This window comes from Juglans microcarpa x Juglans regia, chromosome 6D (genome assembly GCF_004785595.1).
Source record: "Juglans microcarpa x Juglans regia isolate MS1-56 chromosome 6D, Jm3101_v1.0, whole genome shotgun sequence".
Taxonomy (NCBI): domain Eukaryota; kingdom Viridiplantae; phylum Streptophyta; class Magnoliopsida; order Fagales; family Juglandaceae; genus Juglans; species Juglans microcarpa x Juglans regia.
Window position 1 is genome coordinate 4,186,065 of NC_054604.1, and position 26,848 is coordinate 4,212,912.

At 34.0% G+C, this 26,848-nt stretch overlaps 2 protein-coding genes and 1 long non-coding RNA gene across 3 annotated transcripts; 1 reads left to right on the forward strand and 2 right to left on the reverse strand.

Moving 5' to 3' along the window:
- Window positions 1-6,870: 6,870 nt before the first annotated feature.
- Window positions 6,871-7,947, reverse strand: LOC121233936 (AAA-ATPase At3g28510-like). Its single transcript, XM_041129710.1, has one exon. It carries the CDS (start codon window positions 7,930-7,932, stop codon window positions 6,874-6,876), a length of 1,059 nt encoding a protein of 352 aa, XP_040985644.1. The 5' UTR covers window positions 7,933-7,947; the 3' UTR covers window positions 6,871-6,873.
- Window positions 7,948-8,606: 659 nt separating this feature from the next.
- LOC121233937 lies at window positions 8,607-15,222 on the forward strand. The gene is made up of 3 exons (XR_005934267.1): window positions 8,607-8,812; window positions 12,629-12,634; window positions 15,211-15,222. It is a non-coding gene; the product is annotated as an uncharacterized LOC121233937 (long non-coding RNA).
- Window positions 15,223-22,884: 7,662 nt separating this feature from the next.
- Window positions 22,885-24,941, reverse strand: LOC121233932 (AAA-ATPase At3g28580-like). The gene has a single exon (XM_041129707.1). It carries the CDS (start codon window positions 24,697-24,699, stop codon window positions 23,128-23,130), a length of 1,572 nt encoding a protein of 523 aa, XP_040985641.1. The 5' UTR covers window positions 24,700-24,941; the 3' UTR covers window positions 22,885-23,127.
- Between the last annotated feature and the right edge of the window lie 1,907 nt (window positions 24,942-26,848).

Sequence of the window (26,848 nt, forward strand, 5' to 3'; positions counted from 1 at the left end):
ACATGAAGCCATAAATTGTGGGATGCCGGATATGACACGGTACTCGTACGACAGCAAGAAAGGGAAGCACTAATGACAGGCTTGATTCCTGCATAGCTTGATCATCATCGGATGTTGACATTCTGTATTGATGTCGTTGGAGTGATTTATGGCTTGATCAATGGGTATGCCGACATTGGGCAATGAGGAATAACTAGTGTTTGTAATTGACAGGCAAATGTCGTAAGAGAAAAACAACTTTAAATCCCACACCATTTCTTATGCATGGCTCAATGCATGCGTGGTGGATGAACTACGTATATACGTACGTGGACCGTTGTCGTCTATATATATTAATTGATTGCCATTTAAATATTTTATATGCCACGTCAGTAATATGATTAAAGATAACAAGATTATTTAAAATAAAGATTACAAGATTTATATAGTCTTAGGCAGGACCACTGGCTCAATCAATATTGAGGTCTAAGATAAAAACTTTAGAAGCTTTGCTTTTATTTATTTTGGCACAATAATGTAATAAACTATTATATATGTTGAACATAAATACAACTAATTTTTACTTTTTTTTATTATGTGATATTTATACACTAACCATTGTAATTGCTTTTGTTGATCTTCATTTAGTTTTAAGTTTTTTTTTTTTTTGGCAGTTTTAAGGTTATTTTCTTGAATACACTCTTACAACTCTTTTCTCTTATATAAACTAATTATAAGGTTAATTGCTTTTTAAATTAATTAATCAAAAATAGTATTTCTAGATGTTTTTATTTCTTTAGTCTTTTTTTATCTTTGCTAGAAAGTCTCTTAATTCCTAATTGGGGCCATTCTAATATTATTTTCTAAATAATTATAATATCAATATTAATTGTTCGAAGTTTTAAGGGCTTTTATTTTTTAATAAATATCATTAGTAAGTTGAGTGGTGTGGGGGCGTTAGGTAATTGCTCAACTTGTGTCCTAAAGCATATAAAAAGTAGGTAAGTTTAGATTGCGTTTAGATGTTGAACTGAATTGAGTTGAGTTGAGTTAAGATGATAAAATATCATTAAAATATTAATTTTTAATATTATTATTATTTTAAAATTTGAAAAAGTTGAATTATTAATTATATTTTGTGTTGAGATTTAAAAAAGTTGTAATGATGAGTTGAAATGAATTAAGATAAGTTTACTTACCAAACAAAGCCTAAGACTTATATGAAAAAAAAATATTTTTTAATGATAATTTTTTATTTTTTATTTTTTTTTTATATGATTGGAAGTGTGATTACATGATTTATTGCACGCGTGATAGCATATAAAGCAGAACTTGGACGGACTTTTGGTCGTCCTTCTAATCAAGTTTGGAGGGTGAGATAAAAATTTTGTATTTTATTTGAGAATTTAAAATATTATATTTTAATATTATTATTATTTTGAATTAAGATTTAAAAAAATTGAATTATTTATTATATTTTGTATGAAGATTTAAAAAATATGTAATGATGAGATGAGATGAAAATTATTTATTATTTTTAATTTTGCTTTTAGGTCTTGTCAAATATTTTATATAAAAATAATGGAGAGTTTTTTATTTTAATGAAATAATTAACGCGGTGGATGGTGGATGGTTACGTAATGCACACGATACCACCGATACAAAACTTGGAATTGCATGTAAGGAAAATGCTTGAACCTATGAACTTGTAACCTTAATCTTATTGTTTATGTATATTTTTTTATTTTATTAATTTTTTATTTTTTAATTTTTTAATTTAATGATTAAGAAATTGACCATTAATAAAGATGTGTATTTTTTTTTATTTTTTTCTTAAAGATTAAGTATGTTAAAAAAATCTAGAAAAAAATTGAAAAAAATTAACAAATTTTTAACTATGCTGGCGGGCCTGCTAGCAGGTCCTTGCATGTAAACGTACATTTTACCTTAATGATGTCCATTTAAAAGTTTTAAATTGTAATCATGATGCTGTCATGATCTCATCCTCTTTACAATACTAATAATAATATTAGAGAAATTCTATATGAAATCTTCACTCCATATACATTTCTACTTAATTCATATGTGATTTGTTATTTTTATTATTATATTTTAATACTTAAATATGTGTATATTTAAATAGAATAATAAAGATATCAAATCACATATTAATTAGATAAAGATGTGTGATATAAGATTTTTTTGTATTATTTATCTTAATATTAATAAGGTGGCGTGGAAGGCCATTCAACCTCTCTGCCTCTTATTTTTCAAAAAAAAAAAAAAAAAAAAAACCTCTCTGCCTCTAATATTAGAGCCCTCACAACATCTTTCAAATTTATATCTCATTCCCTAAATTTAGATGAACCTCAAAAAGAAAATAAAGAGCTCCATCAAATTCACTACAAATTTCCATTTAGCTACAAACATTTAAATTTAGATTTCAAATTTATATCTCATGAATCTTCAATTCGTGTTATTTAACAGAAAAACTATTTGATGATTTGAGAACAAAAAGATCTTTGGGTCAAGCGCCATAAGATATACTTTCCTGTTGAAACTGTTAAGAAAATACCTTAAATCATTCATCTGGAGTTCATATTCGTCACTGTTGCTCCTCCCAGAAATCGAGATCTGCTTTCCCTCGTCAGTGGTGGGATCCTATCTCCAAAGTCTTCTACTGCATTATTTGAAGGAATGTAGTGCCGATAAGATTGTAAACCCGAGAAGAACAAGAAATTCGAGAAAATAATCCATAAACCCTAAGAATGACATTACAGATTGAAGACAATGGAAGGAGATAGGGCTCGAGACTTTCTTACGCCTACCTTAGGATTCGGGGAACAAACCACACAACACTGAATTGCTAGATGGCATCTTCGATTTGGGAAAGGAAAATCGAAAGGAAAATAACAGAGGGAGGTCAATGATGGTGGAAAGTAATAGGAGAATGAGAACGGGACACGGGAAAAAATATATTGCTTTAAGGTTTTTAGCGGCATTTTATAAAAAATCGCTGCAATTAATCCTCTTTACCAAAGGAAATAGCCGACGCAATAAAGAACAATTACTTGCGATAAAAAAAGTTGCTGTAATAAAGAGAAATATTGCTGGAAAAAGAAAAATTACTGTTAACTCGCGCTTTAGAAGTTACATGGCACTATTCGTGAACGACGAAATTTGAACTGTCGCAAAAAGTGGCTTGTTGCATCGATTTCATTTGCGACACATAAAAAAAGGCCGGGAAAAGCCTTCTTCCTTGTAGTGCGGTCATGATGCAAAGTGCATGACCATCAAAAACATAAAAGTGCTTAGAGGACAAGAATGACTTGAAAAGGGGAGAAACTCGGAAAGAAAATTAAGGACCAATCTATGACTTCGCTTGAAGATCTCTCGATCATTAGTCTAGCGAGTACCAACTGGAGACTTCGCTCGGACAGCCTATGATCGAGTGAGGATTAACTAGAGAGTTCACTTGAGGCTTGACTGAGTGAACATGACTGATCAATTAGTTTAAATCTATATCTTAATATGGAGTTTTAATTCAATTTGAGTTTTAATGAGTATTTGAGAAAAACTTTACGACCTATGCGAGATTTCTTTTAATATAAAGTGCGTATGTAGATATATTAATGGTTCGGCAAAATGGTCATGAAAAGGTTTTAGTGGCCTTGCAAAGAAGTACACTAGTATTCAAGTATTATGGTGTCAACCAAAACTACAATGGTTAATTGCGCATTGCTTGAATGTTGAGATGAGATATGATAAGAAATTTGTAAATAATAGTGAAATGGTTTGAGTTAAGATATTTTATGAAATTTTGAGAAAAAAGAGAGAAAAAGTTGAATAAAATATTATAAAGTTAAAATATTATCAGAATATAATTTTTTAATATGATTTTTGTTTTGAGATTTGAAAAAATTGAATTTTTTTTTTGTATTTTATTTAGAAGTTTAAGAAAATTATAATGATTAGGTAATGATTAAAAAAAATTAAAAATTAAAAATTGAAAAGCGTTTTTATTTATGCTATTTGAATATTGAGATGAAATTAGATGAGACCATCTTACAATCCAAATAGGCTTAAGAGGTGAGAATGAAAGAGTGATAGAAAACCAATAACCATTATAAAATGAAAGAGTGATGCTTCTAGCTGGATGAGTGACAAATCAATTTTTTAAATCTTGTACCGTATCGGTCGGTACGGTCGATATTTTTCATACCGACCATTGGGCCGGTACAGGTATCAAATACCAGCTATACCGGCTCAAATACTTGCCGTACCGGTCTATATTTCGGCTTGTACAGGCCTGTACCGGCCGATATTTAGCCCTTTATTTTTTTTTCAAACTACAAGCTTATTTTTTAACTCTCAATTTAGACTAGGTTATTTATAATTTATATATACATGTATTTATATATAATTTATTCATATATAGACTATTATTTTGAAATATAATTTATATATATATTTTTATATATAATTTATTCATATATTGACTATCCTAAAATGGTACACGAAATGATATCGATATCGAAATATTTCGTTCTAATATCTTGACTAGTACGGCATCCGGAACGGTATTTAAAATATTGAGACAAACACACTTTTACACCCTCAAATAGAAGGTAGACACGTAAACTTTCTATAATTCTTACGGTAAAACTAATCTTAGGTGATTGTACCAATCTCCGTCAAGGTTTTCTCTCTCCACTCATTTGCTCTCTCTTGCCCTCCCTCCACATGCCCCTTTCTCTCTCCTTAACACCAGCACCGAAGGTTGGGAAAGAAAAGAAAAGAAGTAACAAAACCCACTTCATGAGCATGGTATCAGCTTAGACTACTAGAAATGGAGTCCGCAAAAATACAAGTAGGAAAAAATGATTTAAAATAGATAAAGAAGTGGAACGAACTACTCAGAGCATCCTCATCCGCATCTCTACAACTAATCCTTAGCCAAATTATAGGGGGGAAAAAAAAAAGTGAAGAAAACTCATCTACATCCGATTCCCCAAATTAAGTTTTGATTTTAGGATGTGTACAGTTACACCCCTAAATTTGGGGAGTAACTATACACATCCTAAATTATTCTTTTGATTTTTTTCTTCTAAACTTATATTTTAATAGAATGTATAGAAAGAATATAAAGGAAAGTGAGAAAAAAAAATATTCTAGATGCGATTGATAGTTCAGAGACGCATACAAAATCCAAAAAATGGGCCCTTCTTGAAAATTAGATGCAAAAAGAAAAAAGATGATCCGGTCATGTGAAGCACTCGCCTCAACGTTAGATCAAACCAACAAGATCCTATGTTAGGGGCTCAGATCGGGAAGGAAGAAGTTTGGGAAAGTGTAGTTCTGGGCAACAGAATCTTACACTGATATTTACAATATACATTGAATTGTCATTTATTTCCTTCCTATTATACATTGAGCACCATAACATCCTACAGGTCTCCCTATAGATCAGTGGGAAAACGAAGAAAAATAAATGATACCCAAGTGAGGGGAGAGAGAGAGAGAGAGAGAGAGAGAGACTGAGTAGGGAGAAAGAAAATCTTGAGAGTTTCATACAATTACATAATAGTAGTTTTACAGTAGTTACCATAGAAAGCTAGCGTGTCCACTTTTATTAAAGGGTGTAAAATTGAGTTCAACACCGCTTGCTGTAAAATTGACACTTGGATTCAAAGGATATTTGCGGCGGACGTAATAATTTCCGCGGCAAGTATTTTTGCCTCAAATAAATTTTTTTCGCGTCAATTTTTCTGTTTCGTTGGCTAATATTTTAAATGAGTCTAGAATTGCGACGAACTTCCGGTGCAGCATAAATCACTGCTAATATGTATTTGCAGCGAAAAATAGGGTTATTTGTGGCGAAAGGTGGCGCCGGAAAAGACCCAATTTCTTGTAGTGTGAAGATTTTCTCAAAAATGAAAATCTTTTTCTCTTCTAATTTGTTGAATTGTTAATCATAAACGCATAATAGGAAACCATTTACCTTCAATTTTTTAATCTCAATGTTAAAAAATCGAGTGGGTACGTTTATTATGATAATAAAGATAATACGATACAATTAAGGTCATATAGTATGTGGAGGGTTGAGATAAGTAAATAAATAAAATGATGAGATGGCTTAATAGAATAAAAAGTGTATGCTTAAAAATTATATAGATAATAAATTACCTATAAATTTAATAAAAATATATATTACTTCACATTGAGTTTCATGATATAATATTAGTCACCTTCTCATAACTACACACATATATATAAGGTTGTGATAGAAAATTAATTTTTTATATATATATATTTTTTTTGCTTTGTTATATATATATATATATGTATATGTATATGTATGTATGTATGTATGTATATATGTGGTGGCACCACCTAAATATAGTCAAAGAATATATCTTCCATCAGTGAAAATACTAGACCAAGATCAGGGAATGATTAGGTTCTAACAAAACTATCTTACCAATTAATTAAAAAACTTGTATTCACATTTGTTCAATCTATATATTCTTATAAAGTGATGATCAATCAATTCATATATATATATAGAGAGAGATGCTGAAATTGTCTAGATCAATCATTCTTATAAAGTGTGATATTTCACATATCAGCAGCAATATTGTTTTACTAATATAACATATACAGCTTAGAACGACTAACTCACATTTCAAAGTAACACATGCTGCATGCATTCCTCACAAAACACTGCACTTTTTTGGTTTTTTTTTTTTTTTTTTTCATGTGCTGGACCCAACTGGAAGAGAAATATTAAAAACCATAGGACCTAGTACTTATAAACAAAACATTTATTCTGACATAAATTAATTCCGAAACATTTTGCAAGCTTGGTTCAATATTCTCTAATTTCACTTTCACCTATTCATCCTTCTTCTTTGCTGCTTCTTCCTCTTTAACTTTCACCTGATCTTCATCTTTCTTCTTTGCTACTTCTTCCTCTTTCACTTTCACCTCTTCATCTTTCTTCTTTGCCGCTTCTTCCTCTTTCAGTTTCTCTTCTTCTTCAGCTTTCTTCTTTTGTGCTTCTTCCTTTGCTTGCTCAAGAGCCCGTATCAACTTCAATAAGCACTTATCTGCATCATCTAATGAGGACTTTGGCATAAGGTTCTCCGCAACATCAGCAGGTGTGATCTTGGTCTCCTCCATCAACCTCTGTATTGTGTCAAACCTAGGATGCTTTTCAAGATCCAGGTAATTCTTTGCAAGCCCCTTGAATGCCTCAAAACTGCAGTAAGAGAGCTCAATATGCTTGTCCATTCTACCTTTCCTTATGAGTGCAGGATCCAGCTTCTCCACATAATTTGTAGTAAAAACAATCAACCTCTCTCCCCCACAAGCAGACCACAGTCCATCGACGAAATTTAACAGCCCTGAAAGTGTGACTTTGTTGCTCTTCTTCTCTTCCTCGACATCTTTCTTGGGACTTTCGTTCTCATCATTATCCTCTGAAGACTTCTTTGTTTTCTTCTTTCTTTGACCTGTAAGATCAAGTGAGCAATCAATATCCTCAATCACGATGATAGACTTAGTGGTAGTCTCGATCAAAAGCTTCCTCAGCTCCGTGTTATCCTTCACTGCTGTGAGCTCAAGATCATAGACGTCATAGTCCAACAGGTTTGCCATTGCTGCAATCATCGTTGACTTTCCTGTCCCGGGAGGGCCATAGAGAAGATAACCTCTCTTCCATGGCTTCCCAATCTTTGCATAAAAGTTCTTACTATTGCTGAAGGTTAACAGATCGTCAACAATCTCCTGCTTCTTCTCCGGATCCATACCCATTGTTTCAAAGTTAGCTGGGTGCTCAAAAACGATGCTACTCCACAAGCTTCGCTTGTGAATTGGCCACTGTTCAGTAGGACAATTGGTGTAGAGTTTCCTCTGCCGATTCCTCACACCAATTTGCTTCCCTTCCTTCATAACATGCTCCAGCTATGACTCAGTGATTAGGTCACGGTACTTCTTATGAAACGTGAGCATGCACGACAACTTCTCCTGCTGGAATTTAAAACGTGAGCGATGTAGATTCCATGGACGTGCGGTGTAGAATTTAAAAGCAATAGTCTAGGATAACAAGTGAGATCTAGTTGCATTTGATTGGAGGAGGGCTCTAGCTAGGTCAAGGGGCGGTCAATACATTTGGAAACATTATATATATATATATATATATTCTATATTAAAAGCGTCAATGTCAAAAGGATCAGTGTTTTTTCGTCTTTTTTGAATGAGGGTTCGGGTAGGCGTGATCAAGTACAAGAGACTATTGGGTGGGGGAGGGAAGACTCCATGGACGTGCGGCGTAGAATTTAAAAGCAATAGTCTTGCTAGCTAGGTCAAGGGGCGCTCAATACATTTGGAAAGATTATATATATAGAATAATGCTACATGCAGTCATGATATATACAAGTATCATGCAGTCTCTTTGATAAAGAGTGTGGTTTATTATTAAAAAAATTAATTTTTTTTATACGAGTCTCCTATTTATTCAATTTTTTTAAAGTGATTGTATGAAATTTACGCACTTACAACGATAACTATCATAACTGTAACTATCATTTGTCATTGAAGAAATAACACGAGATGAAGAAATAAGACAGATCTTTGTCTTCGTGTAGGAGAAAAAGCGGAGAGAGTGGTCGTCTGCGTGGGTAGGAGAAAAGAAGCAGAGAGAGGTCTTGTATATAGAACGCTTGAATTAATAGTCTTTTCAACCAAAAATATCCAACAAAAATATCACTGAAGATTGAACTAACCAAAATTTGAAATAAGATAAATGTGACCCAAATCAACTACATAACAGGTTCTAAAACTGCCACTCAAGATGAAGCACCACTTCGTAGAGCTTGAGACTTCTTAGACTTGTTAGTTGTCAACTGGGTCTCGGGCTCTTTCTTCCCAGGTTCTTCCTTTTCAGACAAGATCAACTCGATATGGCAAGGTGATGACAGGTTCTTCATTCGCAGGCCAGTGCCCTTGTCCATTTGAATGCCTATACTTCGCTTGGGCAGCATCGGCCAACTGAGTCTGATTCCAACCACCATCATAACTCGACAAGCCATCCCATACCTGCCACAATATTTCGCAATCCCGTCAATAGTTTCCCCCAAAACTTGACTTTTATTTGCTGCGAACAAGATGGGTAATGGATTTTTCCAAAACCATTTCATGTGTCATATTTTCAAAAACATCAGAGCTACAATACCTCATCCTCATCCCTCATTCTCATTCTCAATCTCAGAAATCGCCTCTTTTCTATAGTGGTCGTCCCTACCCCTCATCGCCAGCAAACACTGCCCATCTTCGACTGTTCCTTCTCCTCCAGTCGTTCACTTCGTCTCCCCTTCCCCCCATCACGAGTGGTGGGGCACTAGAAAGGACCATGCTGGGATCATGAAGAGATCTATTGGAAACTGGGTGCAATGGGAATGACTGATAGCAAGAAGGAGAAGACGAAGATGAGGGAGAGGCAGAGGAGGGCCATTAACACCAACATCTTTCACGGCTTGCGAAAGCACGGCGACTACCACCTCTCCCCTTGCACCGACATCAACGAGGTCCTCTGCGAGCTCACCAAGGAGGCTAGCTGGATCTTCCAGCCCAACGACACCACCTTGCTCTTCTCTGTTTTAAGGGTATGAGCTGTTGTGGGTTTTGGAGAACGAAGAGCTATGGAGTGACTGGAAGAAATGGGGGAACCTTGCCTGTGGGGAAGACGAAGGGAATGCTTTTCTCAAGTCTGAAATGGGGGAAACGAATTTGCGATTTTGGTAAAAAAGAAAAAAAAAAATGGAAAACGGTGCCGTTTCATTTTATTTCTAAAGTTTCCATGCTTTTCTCATCAGCTGTCTGTTTTGTCTTTTTTATTTTTCCATTTTTAACCCTATCTTTTTAACCTATTTCATTCTCTTTTCTTCGTGTTTTTGCTTTGCCGACTAACTGTTTGGTCTTCTTACATTTTTTAAGTTTATCGTTTCCTCTCACCAATTGGAACTTTTTCATCTTTAATATTTTGCTTCCTCTTCTCGCCTTTTTTATTCCTCACTTTTACACACAAACATCTCGCCTCTCGGTGCTTTTGAAATTGCTCTTCATCCCTCTGCATTTTCTGGATATGGCTTTCCTTCTTTTTCCTCTCATCAAGCTATGTATATATAAATATATATATATATATATATATATATATATTCCACTATATAATTCGATGAAAACATGAGATCAAAGAAATGCCGGCATGCAAGTTGGCCGGGGCAGGCTACGGCATGTTTTTTAATTAAATATTGCTATATTATACGTATACATCGATCGATCATACGTACCTAATTAATGTTGGTTTGATTTGTCCGTGCCCTCCTAAATCATGTTGAATGAATTATATATGGAAGCTCATCACCATGATGTAAATTTTCGAATTGTATTTATTTTCTGAATAATTTTATATATTGTTTTGATATGATTGTTGGATTGTCCCCTTTCTAATGTTTTTATCTCTCTCTTTCTTTTTGTAATGTAATTAATGTTTGACCTTTTGGAAAAATTAATATTATATTGGAAAGCCGATCCTTCCAATCCACAATGGTCGAGGAGTGGTATTATTGAGACATGACCCCAACAATATTCAATATTTATTGATCAATCGGACAAAGAGGAGATATATATATATATATATATATGTGTGTGTGTGTATTTGAACCGAGTCTTAATACATTTGAGCACGTACAATATTCATGTCTCATATTCGTTAGGCCGGTATACGTAATTAATATTGTACGTACTTACCTAAAAACGTACGTGAACATGAGATGATCCTGAAGATCATTACTTAGTGACGATTAATTAATTGCGAAATATTCTTAATTGGTGGCATGCATGGCTTTCGTACGTATTGATAAAAAATTAAGTCATGAACAGGAGTACGTATACGTATTATAAGTAGTACTTGGGCAATGAGAAACAAGCTGTACTAGTACTGTTTGTAATAGGAATATTATTACCGGGATCAATGGTGCTACACTGGATGCAGTCTCATAAATTCTTTCGAGAAAGTCATTTGATCGTTTTTTAAAATTTTTTTTCATACATTTTTTTATATTTTTCAATATTTTTAAATAAAAAATTCACAATACCGTTAAAAAATATTTTCTTAATCACTAAATAAATAAATAAAAAATTGTCTAAAACCTCCTTTGGTGGCCAAGCATTTTCCTTACAGTTCTGCTGCTAAGCGGTCGGTCCGATAATAGATGAATAACAACTCTCTAGTTATGTCTCGACACCTCAGCAAATATAGGAAAGTAACGGTAGACTCGTGCGCATGGGATAGGTTGTGCTTCTTCAGGCTTCAGCTTAGCGTTTTTGCTTCCAGTCAATGCGATTGTCGTCTGTTTGCTTCCAGAACATGAACTTGCCTCCATGTCTAAAGGCAACTGCCACCAGTTCACCATGTCCCCGAGTTCTCCGTTGGCCACTACGCAACCGCAACCGACCGCAACCGAGTTCTCCCAATTTATTCCACGAGTTCCTTGCCACTGGTCCGTCGCCCACAATTTTTTCCACTATGCACTGCCACTCCACCACCATTGGTCCATTGCCCACCATAGCATTCACCAACCAATGGTTGTTCATGGCCGAGTCTAGTGGCTTTGGTGTTGCTCAGGTATTTCTCTTACGTTATATGCTTTGGTTGTTCATGACTGACCATGTGTTTGACAAAATGTTTGAAAAACACATCCGGATCTCAACGGTTATAATCTTTAAGATTTCTTTTCATCTTTTCAAGTCTTGATCTTGCTTGATGGCTAATGAATACATGGTACTGTTTCCATACTAGCATTTGAATTTATTGTGAGATTGTTCTTAGAAGCTAATGTAAGATCTGGGTTGTAGGTAGTGGAATCTCTTTAATTAATGGACGTTCAAGAAAATTCCAGTGGAGCTGCAAAACTAGTACAACAATACCACAAAGAATAAACAATCTTTAATAAGCTATTTGCAAAAAAATATTTTGCAAGGCAAAGAAAACATTTCTTAGAGGTTGATATAAGCAGAGGATAAATATATGGGGCTGGTAAATGGTAATGGCAATGAGATAAATGCCTCCGATGATGAAACAAGAACTCCATTCATTTTCAAACAAATTAAAAAGAAAAAGTATGACTTATTTTGTCAGGATACGTCATATACCTATTGAGCTGCATCTTCAGAGAACCTAGCATCAAAAACCAACAATACAATATTCTACTTGTTTATTTTATTTTCTGCGATCTATAATTTGCCCTTAGATTCAAATGACAATGTATTTTGGTAATTTTTCAAAACTTGCTTGTTTATAATCGTGTGGTTTTATATGGTAGGAACTAATTTATAATATTGATAGTGATGAACTTGAGGCTGAAAATGTAGAAGATGGAGTTCTGCATCTATTACAAGATGGAGTTCGCTAGAAGCCATTAAAGTTAAAAGGCACTTTGTTTTATTGAATTTATTCTCTTCTTTATAATTTCCAATTAGGGAAAATGCAAAAGAAATATTTGTTTACATCTATAAGACTAGCATCTCTGTGTGCCAGCAAATGTCCTTCTAACTCAATGCACTCACTTGGTAAAGTACAATAAGTAAGCACAAAGTAATTATAGGACCAAGTACCGTTAATTGATAATTTACATCAATGCTCCAGAATACAAATTATCTATAAATTGTACCTCAACGATGAAAAATATCTTCAAAACAGCACAAACTATCATAACAAAAAGAAAGTAGCCATTACATTAAAGTGTTACAAAAAGTACAACGGGTTACATGAGTCGTAGCGTTGACTAAAATACATTGTAATTATTAGGATACATAAAAATAGCACCACAAACAATAATAAAAAATAACCATGATAAAATTAACAGTTTCAAGACTCTGTTGTACTTCTTCTCCATTGGTTTAAATTTGGATTCTTCTATGCGTAGCCGCTCATGAAGTACCATGTAGTTCCACGAGTCAGCTGCATACCAGAGAATATTCCACGAGTCGCGGCGGCGTTGAGGGACATTGAGGAGTGAGGGTCGTGCGACTCGACTGCGAGATGGCTGATAACACGTAAAATGCAAACCAAAAACAACATTAATCCAAGAGACCTTTGCCAAGTTTGTAGGAGGCCTAAAAAATGCTAACAAAATCACAGTAGAGACCTAGGTTAGGGTAGGGCATACCAGAGAAATTCCACAAGTCGCGTTGGTGTCGAGGGACGTTGAGGAGTAAGGGCTGTGCGACTAGGCTGCGAGAGGCCGTGTGACTCGGCTGCGAGAGGGCTGTGCAACTCGACTATGAGAGGCCTTGCTACGGGGGCTGTGAAATGGTGAGGGTTTGCGCTGTGAGAGGGGGTGCGAAATGGTTAGGGTTTGCGAAATGAGAAATTGGGGGGATTGCGAAATGGGAAACTGGGGGGAGTAAAAACAGAGATAGGAGGTCTTACGAAATGGGAAGGAATTCGGGAAAGTGAGGAGGAAAAACAAATGAGAAAAAAACAATCTGATGCGGGGGTTCCACACAGTACTTTCAATAGAACTCTACGTGTCACAATTTTATTATTTGCTTAAAACAGCCCGACCGGTCTGCAAGTTATCTCTTTTCCTTATTACTTACAAGAAAAAACAATTTTAAAGTTGAGATTAAAGTTAAAAAGTTGAAAAAAATATTGTTAGAATATATTTTTTGATATTATTTTTGTTTTGTGATTTGAAAAAATTGATTTATTTAATTTTTTATTAAAATTTAAAAAAATTATAATAATTAAAAGAAATGAGATGATATGAGTTAGAGAAGTTTTTTAAAAACAAATTAATCCTAAATTCTTCGCATCTACTTTTAGTTTATTAATGCGTCGTGGATGGACTACCGCGTGGACTGTTGTACGTAGTCATCTATATATATTCAACTATATTCAACTTTTTTCATCTATATTCAAATTTTTTCTCGCATATTCATATATTAAGTAATTAATCTATAAAATAATTGATATATATCATGCATGCGTGCATGCGTGCTTGAGATGTCAAAACTGCAAATTATTTTGGTGATGTAATGTTGATTGGCAGAGCATGCAGACGGCATATATTTTTGGAACGTAAGTACGACTTTTGAGTCCTTCTAAAGGTTGTCCTTCTAATCTTTAAATTATCTATTTTGGCAATCTTGAAATTATATATCTAGTCTTGCTTTTTAGGTCTTGTCAATTATTTGAGATGTTTTTCTTTTGAAAAATAAAGACACCGGATAGTTATATATATTATATATATATAATGCATTATTTAATGATACCGATACATATTTAAATTTTAAATTTTAATCACGCTGTCATTATCTCATCATGCCTCTTCGCAATAATAATATTAATAAGATGGCGTGAGGGGCATTCAACCTCTCTAAATACTATTAAAAAAATAATATTTATGATGAATTATTTATAACGAGAATAATTATTTATGACGAGTATAAATCTATTTTAACATAAAATAATTATTTTAATAAAAAATAATTGATTACAAGTAAACAGTTTTTTTATAGTAAAATAAATTACCTAAAAAGAAAATAAAATTATAAGCTCCATCAGATTCATTAATCCACATTTCCTAAATTTACATTTAGTTGATAAAAAATCAATGGTTCATATCTTAAATATATTTAAGGGGGTGAATAGGTCTGAAATCTGTTTTACTTCCTCCCTTGTACAGGTCATTACCTGCTGTAATATTTCAAGAATATAAATAAGACATGCTAGCAAAGAGCTCGTTTGAAGCTCGACCGACCGAGCATGGCTAAATTAGTTTAAATCCGTATCATTTATAGAGTTTTAGTTCAATTTGAGTTTTAAGGAGTATGAGATAGTTAGGACTTTTTATGAAATTGGTAATTATTATTAAGAGTTTAATTATATATATATATATATATATATATATATATATATACTTTAGGCTTTATCAGAATTTGATTAAGATTAATCGTAGAGTTATATTTATTTTAAGGTCTTCAATTGCAGGACTTTATATAAAAAGGCAAGTCTAGGGTCATTTTAAGTTGCTTTTTTTTTTTTTTTTGTTTTTTGGGTAAAAGGAATAATTTTATTGCTCAACAAGTCTTACAACATCTCTTGGGATACAATCGCTTGAATGCAAGATGGGATTTCTTCCATGCGTATAAGATCCTTTCGTAGAGATAAAACTTCCCGAGCAAGAATACGAGTAGCTTGATTGCTGACTCTTCTAGTGTGTTTAACTGACCATTTAGCAAAGGAATTGAGCAAAGCTTTGGTGTCCTCAATTAACCAACCTACCTGGCTCCAATCTGAGCTTGCACGACAAATTATTCACAACTTGCAAAGCATCTCCTTCTAATATGAATGAATTAATGTCCATGTCTTTATAAAAATTAGCTGCCACCATAACTGCATAGGACTTAGCCACCTGAGGTGTAGCATTTACAGCTCTGGGAGCATAAAGAGATCCAATTACCTGCCTTCTTCCATCACAAATAATCACTCCTATGCCAGTCTTTCCCTTCTCCTTATTGATAACAACATCCCAATTAATTTTATAAACTAAATCAGGAGACTTTATCCATCTCTGTTGAATATGTGCAATATGCTGATGTTAAGGCTTGTTTGGAATCTGAGCATGTTAAAAAGCTTGCCAACTCTCCTTTGCTTTGTTGAGGATGAAGATATATAGGATGTCTAAAATTTTTACAATGGATGAAATCATTTCTTCTGTGCCAAATCATCCTTGGCCTGAAACATCCTTTGCTCCTTCATAACTCCAAAGAGTAACCCACTGATTCTGAATGTAGCTTACATATGGGACATATATCTTCCTCCATAACCTTCCTTCTACACAAATTAGAAAGAGTAGGTAATGCAGGTTTGCAAGCCCTCCATATGAACATTTTAACTACATTTGGGACATTCAGCTTCTAGATTGTCTTCCATACATCTTCCTTCCTTTTGTCATTAGAGCTACTCCCATTGATTTATCTGTTCAATATCTCTGTTTAAGTGATATGCACTTTTAACAGAAAAAATGTCATCCTTTGTGTAATACCACACATGTCTGTCCTCCTTTCTTCCAATGCAAATTGGAATTATTTGAATTAGATCAGCAGTCTCTTGGGTTGAGAAGAGGAGATTCAGCTAACTCAAATTCCAACCATTCATTTCATTGTCAATAACCTCAACTACCTTTGCATCTTCATTAGCATTCATCGTAGGAGATTGAATCCTCAAAGAGTGAGGTTTTTGGATCCATTGATCTTTCCAAATTATGACTTTCCTTCCATCACCAATCCTTCATATTAGACCCTTTTTCAATGATTTTTGCCCTGCTATGATGCTCCTCCAAACATATAATGGTCTGTTACCCAAAGTAGCCTCTAGTAGATCTTTATGTGGGAAATATTTTTGTTTAAACACTTGTAAGCAAGGATTAAGGATATGTAAGCATCCTCTAGCTTTGTTTGTCGAACATAGCTAGATTAAAACTTTTGAAATCTCTAAATCTCAATCCTCCTGCCTCCTTAGATAGTCTCATATGTTCCCTGTTTATCCATTGAATTTTTATATGTTCCTCATTCGGTTCCCGACCAGAATTTTCTCAACATTTTGTTCAAGCTCTGAGTGATAGAGGAGGATAGTAGAAAAATGCCCATGGTGTAAGTAGGGATGGCTTGAATGATTGCTTACATTAAAATCTCTTTACTTGCAACAGATAAAAATTTGGTTTTCCAATTGGATATTCAAGCCCAAATTTTTTCTAAGGGAGAGTTAAAAGCTGAAAAATTAGATCTACCCACAGCAACCGGAAGTCCCAAATATTTTTCATAAGTACCTGTTGATCTCACACTTGCCACTTGCACAATAATACTTTTAACTTTTGGTGGAGTGTTCCTGCTGAAGAAAATTGATGTCTTATCTTTATTAACCATATGACTAGATGCCTTTTTATATTCTCCCAAAATGGATAATAATCTACTCCGCTCTAGAGAGTTTGCCTTACAGAATAACATACCATCATCAGTGAATAATAGCTGATATATAGTGACTGAAGATCTTCCAATAGGCACACCTGAAATGTTGCCAACTCTCTTAAATTGATTCAATAAGGAAGTAAGAGCCTCAGCATAAATGATAAATAGATATAGAGAAATGGGGTCTCCCTGCCTTAGATCCTTTGAAGGAGAAAATGAGCTCTGAGATTCACCATTGATTAATATAGAATAGGAAACTGAATAAATGCATTCCATGATGAGAGAGACCCATCTGTGTTGAAAACCCATTTTATTCAGCACTGCCTCAAGGAAACTCCAATCCACTCAATTATATGTCTTGCTCATGTCAAGTTTAAGAGCCATATAACTCTCATTAACTTTCTTACTAGTGTTCAAGGTATAAAGAGTCTCATATGCCATAAGAATATTATTAGTTATACGCCTCCCTTGAATGAATACACTTTGATTTGGAGAGATGATCATTGGCAACACCTGTTTCAATCTATTAGCATGTACTTTGGCCACTATTTTATGAAGAACATTACACAGACTAATAGGTCTATATTCAGTGACTCTCTTGAGCTCCTTCATTTTAGGAGTAAGAGTGATTTAAGTGTTATTAACACTTCTAATAGAACCTCCCTTCATGAGATAATTCAACACAAATTTGCAAACATCCTTACCAACAACCTCCCAGTGAGTTTGATAAAATTGAGTAGGAAAACCACCAGAGCCTGGTGAGCTTAGAAGGGCCATTTGAAAAATTGCTTCTTTCACTTCTAAATTCAGAAAATTCAAATAAAAGCATGCAATTCATATCATGAGTAACTCTAGGCTCTATATGAACCAAGCAATTGTCTATCTCTGCAGAATTAGAAGAGTGAAACAGATCATTAAAGTAAGAATTGAAATTGAAAATATCACCTATAATTGATTGATTTGAGTTTAAAACTCCTTCATTATTAATGATATGCTTGATATAGTTTGCCTTTTTCCACTAGTTAGCATACAAGTGATAGAACTTACATGTGCTAACCAATGTTGCTTTGCTTTTTTGCTTCCACTTGAGCTCTTCCTCTTCTATTAGGTTGTCTACTTCCTTTTGCAATTGCTTTATGGTGTTGACTTGATCTTCATTTGCTAAGCCTTGCAAGTATGAGATTCTCTCCATTCTTTCTCTAACAACACATGTGGTCTTCTTGTTAGAAGAGTGGTTCCATTATTTCAAAGCATCTTGACATGTTTGAATCCTTCTACATATATCTGGCCCTTCTACAAATCCCCAATCCTTGAAAATCTTTGAGCAATCCTCCATTAGATTCCATGAGGCTTCATACCTGAACAAAAAAGGCTTTCTCCTTAACCTCATTTCTCTTTCATCAAGCACTATCAAGAGGGGACTATGATCTGATTTGACAACTGGCAATACATTGCAGTGAGAATCTAGGAAATGTTGATGCCACTCTGGATTTTCAACAGCTCTATTCAGTTTCTCCTTGGTAAATCTTTTATCCCTTATATTATTAGTTCATGTGAACTTAGGACCCTTTGTAAGAATCTTATTGAGAGAACATAAATCTAAGACTTCACAAAATCTTTCCATTTGTTTGTAAAGTCTTAAAGCAACACCCACTTTTTCATATTGACATGTGATTTCATTAAAGTCCCTCGCACATATCCATGGGATGTTAGTAACATGCTTAATGTGCTTAAGTAGCTCCCAACTAGATTCCCTTTTAGACGTGTTAGGGTGGCCATAAAAACCAGTAAACATCCATTGGTTATTAGTGCTTGCTTCCTTGACTGCAATGCTTATATGCCATGTTGAAAAATTAATGAGTAACACTTCCAAATCCTTTTTCCATAAAAGGCCAAGCCCACCACTATTCCCTCTACTTTCCACAGCCAAATAGCAATCAAAACTCAACTTGGCTCTGACTTCCTCAATTCTACCTTTATTGCACTTGGTTTCCACTAGAAAAACCAAGTTTCCATAAATCAAGCTTGATTATAAAGCACTCATTGAATGAAATTTTCCTTCCATTTGCATGTGATCTTTGAGATTTACGAAGAGTTGCTTTGTCGTTTTTGTAAAGAACATATCTGTTTTGTTTATTTTCCTATATTCGTATAAGAATCTGATTTGGTTTATACACAACATCGTCCCTTTTTTGGATTGATCTTTGGTCCAAAATAAAACCAACTACTTGATGATTGTTTTAAGGCAATTCATTATATTTTTGGAAGCATGTTAACACTTGGATTAGACGTTGCATATAATCTTAGAGTACCGATTGGGTTCTTCTTTTTCATACGTTTAAAAGAAATTATGAAACAAGACCATCTATATAGTGAATTTAAACTTCACGCACACCAAGCCAGAATATGAGACTCATTATATTAAGAGAGGTGGAAACTTCTCTCTTGAAGAAGACTGCCCTACTTGTGGTTGAATATTTATGTAGCTGAAAGGAATGAGTAAAAATTGATCTAGAAAGTATATATATATATATATATATATATATATATATATATATATATATATTTATATATATGGGAGAGATTTATGTAGTAGTACTTATAACTGCTTCAAAAAATTGATAAAACTTATATCCATTATGATCATGCTTAATTTTTTCATTAAGTATTCTTTGCCTGATGTTATTCCATAGCAAATTATTCTAATGGAAAATGATTAACATACACTACCTTGTTTTAAATGAGAGGCATTTTTGTAAAATAATTTATAAAAGTAACATCATTTTACAGAAATACCTACAATTTAAAACATAGTTATATAAAGAATTATAAAAAGAATTGCACGTGTGTTATTACTTATTCTAATTGTAGTTGCCATCTTCTACAAGCTAAGGAATAATATCTTCCATCAAGAGCAACTGTTTGTGGACCTTATCTAAGGCAAGAGAGAGGTGGTTCTATTTGTATATTGATTGTGAGCCAAGTTCTATAATATCATAAAATGGCATCATCAACTGACTTTTTTTCATCCTCAAATCATCCTGTGTCATTACATACCCATCAACATTTGGTATGTCAAGAATAACTTGATTCTTAGTATTGATTGCCCATCTCTCTAGAATATATTGATGTGACAACGTATCTAATTTCAAATTCTTTCCAATGACACATAGGATATGCCTACAAAGAGTCTTAATAAACTCAAACATATGACATGTACATATTTCCTTCACTTCTCCACTTTCCAAGGTTACATAATAAATAGGCTTTTCTTTGTCATGCGATGCCACTCTATACATCTTACTTTCACCATCTTTGTAATAGTTGGTTGATTTGAACCGTTGGCTATTGAATAGCCCATGGAAGATCATGAAAGACTTCCTTAAATAAACTAAGGCCGTCTCTTCTTCAATTTTGTAACACATTTTCAGAATTTTCTGTGTCGATTTTGTTCGTACGTCATTCTCTTTCTCTTTGAAATAACGTACATCTAATGCTTTTCTGTATTGATGCACAAAGTTACTCACCATCGTGATTGAATGAACATAATCCTTACAAAATTTATTCATGCTTTCGTTTCTTTGAGTCGTTGACATACCGGCACAAAATCTGGTTCGCAAGTAAGCCGAAACCCACTTATTCCGTTGGCTATAAAGATTTTGCATCCAATCATTATTTACTAGACCATACTTCACTAATATTGAACTTCATTCATACTCGAACTCATCACTCGTTATTGTATCATACAATAACGGAACTCTTTTTGAAAGCCTAGAAACTTGTTATATACATGTGTCAAATATTCTAGAACTTTTCGCAAAATATGCCACAAGTACAACCTATGAGTTGTATTTGGGAGTACCTTTACAATAACCTTGGTCATCGCCTTGTCATCATCAGTAATTATGGTTGAATGGGGCATGCCCAACCATTGCCACTTCCCATGTTCTCAATAACCATATATAGGATTCAGCTGTTTCATTAACTAAGAATGCACAACCAAACATTATGGTTTTGTGCTAATGATTAACTCCTAAAAATGGCACAAATGACATTTTATAAATATTTGTTAGACACGTCGTATCAAATGTGATATCCTAAATATTGATATGAAGTCCTTGATCTTACTTCCGCCTAAAAACTTCTCATACACTCATTCTCATCAACTTGTATGGAGTACACAAACTCAAGTTCTTTACCCTGTCTATCAAGAAAGTAGACATACAACATTTGTGCATCTTTCTCTTCAAACAATTTTCCTCTTTTATTTCTCAAATAATTTTTTACGTCCATACCAATACAACCAATGTTAATATCACCATCAGATTCTTTGCTCAACACCGACATTATCTTCTTTGTCGGTACACCGGTTTCATTTAAAGAGAGAATAAGGTTTTTTTAGACACATGTCACTCCTCTATGTGCACGGAGCAAACTAGTACTTCTTAGTGTGAGTAGCTTACGGTTGTATTTAGGCACAAACTTCCATACTGTCTACTTTTTACCATCCTTTTTTTATGTACATTATTGCTTTATACCCAATCTTTGTCTCAGTAGGTTCAATATTTTTTCCTTTTTTTTGTTTGCAACTTTCACACCGAAACCCTTCCCTTTAGCAAGCATATTCTACTCCAATTGGTTTTCTATCATTTTTTGATAATCGAGTATGGTTGGTCCTCATTGCAAAACTTTTTCGTCTTGCATATGCTTTATAAAATGTTTGGGCATCTTCTACCTGATCAAATCCCTTCCTAACGAATGGCTCAAAAAGACCACTACTGGAAGTAGAAATCACATTGACTACATCTCAATCTCTCACATTTACTCCATCCTCGACATTCACTCGATCTACTTGGGCTTCCACATTCACTCCATCCCCCACATCCAGTTCATCTCCTACATTCACTCTATCTCTTCACATTTACATCACATTGTTCTTCGACAATTTCAGCCTCGATGCTTTTATCTTCAACTTCTGGACAGTTTCTACTAATTATTATCTCAATTTTATCATTATTCGAACTCAACATAAGATCCTTCGTTACAACGTAAAATAATTTCAAATCAATCAATAAAAATAACACTACCAAAACATAGAAGTCACAAAAGTTATATGATATTACAACATAGAAGTCACTCTAGTTTGGTAAAGCCTTAGAGCTAAAGTAAAATATTAAGATATGCCCATTAATTTCTAACCAAGTCGGATCTCTCCAAATTTAAAGATGTTTTTTTTTTTCTTGAATAATTCTTATTATTATCCAGGATCTTAGTGCATATATTGAAATTAATATGTGATTAGAAATTATCTTTCTGAGTTGATAAGGTTTATGAAGTTATTGATCAAGTTGGCTTTCTTAAGAAAAGGAACTTGAATCATTGGGACTCATAGTCAACCTCCCACTATAACTTATCCCTTGGCCTGGTGCTTTTTATGGTTTGCAAATTGCAAACAAGTGGCAGATAATGAAAAAAAAATGGCAATCCACAATGGTCGGACGGTTGATGAGGAACTTCCAATCCACAATGGTCGAGGAGTGGTATTATTTTAATATTCAATATTTATTGATCAATAAATCGACAATATATATGTATATATATATTTGGACTGAATCTAATTAATATTGAACACCTACCTACAGTATTGTCTCATATGTATATAAACATTATTAATGTTAATGTACGTACGTACTATCCTTATAAATACGTGAACAGATGATCCTGAAGATCATCATTAGTGACGATTAATTAATTGCGAAAATTCCGTGCATTGATAAAAGTGAGCAGGAGTACGTTTAAGTACTTGGGCAATGAAGAACGAGAACTAGTACAGTTTGTAATATACGAATATTATTACTTACAAGAAAACAATTTTAAATTCTAATATTACAATATATATAGCTAATTCATTACAACGACTAATTTATACTTACATTAGATCAAATAATAAATTCATCACACATCACACTATATACATATACACACTTTTTTTGGACGAGAAATAATAAACATGACCACATGCGCACACTATACAAATTAAATATGGAGCTAGAATATATATATATATTTTTTTTGGTCATGGCGAACACTTCCGGGCCATAGGTTCGGTTCATTCTATTCCACTTTCACATCTTCATCTTTCCCCTTTGCTGCTTGATCTTCCTCTTTCACTTTCACCTCATCATTTTCTTTCTTCTGGGCTTCTTCTTTCACATTCAGTCCTTTCAATTCTCCTGCATCTTTCTTCTTTGCCGCTTCTTCCTCTTTCAGTTTCTCTTCATCTTTCTTCTTTGCTGCTTCTTCCTTTGCTTGCTCTAGAGCCTTTATCAACTTCGATAGGCATTTATCTGCATCATCTTTTGACGACTTTGGCATAAGGTTCTCTGCAACATCAGCAGGTATGATCTTCGTCTCCCCGATCAACCTCTGTATTGTGTCAAACATCGGATGCTTTTCAAGATCCAGGTAATTCTTTGCGAGCACCTTGAATGCCTCAAAACTGCAGTAAGAGAGCTCAATATGCTTGTCCATTCTACCTTTCCTTATGAGTGCAGGATCCAGCTTCTCCACAAAATTTGTAGTAAAAATAATCAGCCTCTCTCCCCCACAAGCCGACCACAGTCCATCAATAACATTCAACAGCCCAGAAAGTGTGACCTTATTACTTTTCTCCTCTTCCTTGGCACCTTTCTTGGGAATTTCGTTCTCATCATCATCATCTGAAGATTTCTTTGTTTTCTTCTTTCTTTGACCAGTAAGATCAAGTGAGCAGTCGATGTCCTCGATCACGATGATGGACTTAGCAGTAGTCTCGATCATAAGCTTTCGCAGCTCCGTGTTATCCTTCACTGCTGTGAGCTCAAGATCATAGACATCATACTCCAACAGGTTTGCTATTGCTGCAATCATCGTTGACTTCCCTGTCCCAGGAGGGCCATAGAGAAGATAACCCCTCTTCCATGGCTTCCCAATCTTTTCATAATAGTTCTTACTCTTGCTGAAAGTCAACAGGTCGTCAACAATATCCTGCTTTGTCTCTGGATCCAAACCGATTCTTTCAAAGTTAGCTGGATGCTCGAAAAAGATGCTACTCCACAGGCTTCGATTCATGTACCATGGCAACTTGTCATTAGGACAATTCGTGTAGAGCTTCCTCTGCCGATTCCTCACACCAATTTCCTTCCCTTCCTTCATAACATGCTCCAAATATGAGTCAACCATTAGGTCACGGTATCTCTTATGAAACGTGAGCATGTACGACATCGTGGTCTCGTCGGGAGAATTGGAGAATCTTGATCTGTTGACATCTTTGTTTGACGTCCACCAAATTTTGACACCTCGAAACTCATCCACCACTCTCTGATTCACATCCAGACTCAAAACCACTTTGCTACTTTCTTTTCCCAACTCAGCTTTGAGTCGTTTAGCGCTCTTGGGAGCCTTGTTGCTGAGGTAAGTCTCAACAGTTAAATAGGCATCGCTACGCTTGAACCAAACTTCAGAGACATCAGAGAACGAAATATCAATGTAGGGATTGAAGTAGCCGGTGATTATGCTTGTATATTTATCAAAGTATCGTCGAAGGCCATCAGGACAAGATCGTTCAAAGATTGGCCACAGAAGCAGGATGCTGGTTACGGAAGAGGTCAGTGATGCCCACAACAGAGTCATAGGTGTTGCCAACATTGTGGGATTTGTTTTTTTTTTTTTTTTTTTTTGTTTTGAAGGCCGGAGGGGTTGGATGTTCGAGATCTTTTGAGGTTGGAAGGTTTTTCTAGGTACACGTATATTGAGGCTGTGTGGGAATCAAGAGAAGTACACTAACTGGTAATTTGGTATGAAGACTCCATGGACTTGCAGTGTCGAATTTAAAGGCGGTTGTCTTGGATGGCAAGTAAAGTCTGGTCCCATTTGATTGGAGGAGGACTCACGGTAAACTGGCGGTCAATATATTTGAAAAAGATGACTGCTATAGTAATAAAGAGATTAGACAAAAACAATTACATATATAATTATTTTTATATAATTTATTTATAGTTAAAATATTTCTCTTTAAAAAAAATACGTGTATAAAAAAAAAGTTACGTTCCAAGCTTTGCTCGAGCGATCTTCCATTTCCTTCTTGGAAACAAGAGATCAAACAAAAGTAGCCGGTAAATTGGGTGGGGCCACTTTTTTTTTTTTTTTCTTTTTTACAAATCCGATGGTTCGTAATTTTAGTTTGACTTGTCCTCGTCCCTAAAAATCATATTAAAATTATTGTTGTCGGAATTGTGTGACGTTGTTTTGGAATTATTCATGAGATAGTACTGCAATTGTTTTTACCTTTTGGACCGAAAGAAAAAAAGAACCATTAAAATTGGAAGGCCGCCTCCACAAGTGTTTATTAAAATATCGCTGCTGCATCCATCATACCTAATTTCAGTTTGACTTGTCCACTTCCTCTTAAATCATATTGGAATTATGGGAGATCATTCAAAAACATGCATATTATTTTGGATAATAACTATTTGTGGTGAAAATTTTTATAGAAAATAATTTATCATAAATAAATAATTTTTTTTAGTATTATTATTTATCAAATTATATTTTTACTACGTTATAATATTAAAATAAAATAGATGAAATGTAAAATTTATAAATATTAATAAAATAAGGGCAGTTGATGACAAGTCTGGCTAAATTTGATCAGATAACTCAAGAACAACGAGAGGCCAATATATTTGGGAAAAAAAATACATGTACATGAAAGGTACGTTCCAACCACTGAGAGGGTGGTGGCTCAGTAGTCCATGAATTTGGTAGTGGGAACTAGGTCTTGGGGTTGAATTCTACTACGGAAAGTGTTCAAGATTATTAGTGACCTATTGACTCATGGATAATTGATGCCCTTGTGGGATTGAGGTCAAGTTATGGCTTAAGTTCAACTTGTAGGAGCACTTGTGGTTCTCGCCGTCTAAGTCTCTCCTGTTTAGCTCTCCAACGAATTGAGTGCGACTATGGTCACATATTGGTAGAAAAACCATCATCGCCCCCTCCAAATCTTTTTTGCTGAGGAAAAAAAAAATACGTTCCATGTTTCTTCACATTCCAAGCTTTGATCAAGCAATCTTACATTTTCTTGGAAACATGAGATCAAACAAAAGTAGCCTGCAAATTGTGTGCCCACGTTATGTTTTTTAAATTGATATATATATATATATATATATATATATATCGTACCGAATTTTAGTTTGACTTGTCCTCGTTCTCCTAAACCATATTAAAATGAGTAGTTGTTGGAATTATATTCAATGTGTGTTCTTTTGGATTAGAGTGCGGCCGCTGATCGAGCGATTAGGTAAAATGTTTTTTTCTAATTTTTTTTATTTATATTTTAAAAAAATATAAAATAAATATCAATACATTAATAATTACTTCTTTAATCAATAGATCCAACATGTAAAATATTTAATTAATATGATGAAGTAGTGTAGAGTCGAGTCGATTCAACTCAAGATCTCTATTCTGATATCATTTGAAATCATCACTTACTTAAAATATATAAAATAATAAAATAATATAATTTTATTATTTAATTTATATGTTAGCTAGATACTCAACAAAACTAGCTTTGTGATGTCGGGGGGTAATCATTCAAACTCTCAGCCCTTAATTTGGACCCAACCATGCAGGGGCATGATCAATGCATGCCCTTATAAGCATAAGCTAAAGCTTATTAATTTTCCAGTCTTATTCTCTCTTATCAAAATAATTCATAACTTCTAAAATAAATTTTAAAATATTAATAATAATAATAATAATAATAACTATAATTATTAATTATAATTTATTT

Coding starts and splice junctions, on each gene's coding strand:
- LOC121233936 (XM_041129710.1), bottom strand. CDS start 7,932: ATGAAGGAAGGGAAGCAAATTGGTGTGAGGAATCGGCAGAGGAAACTC.
- LOC121233932 (XM_041129707.1), bottom strand. CDS start 24,699: ATGTTGGCAACACCTATGACTCTGTTGTGGGCATCACTGACCTCTTCC.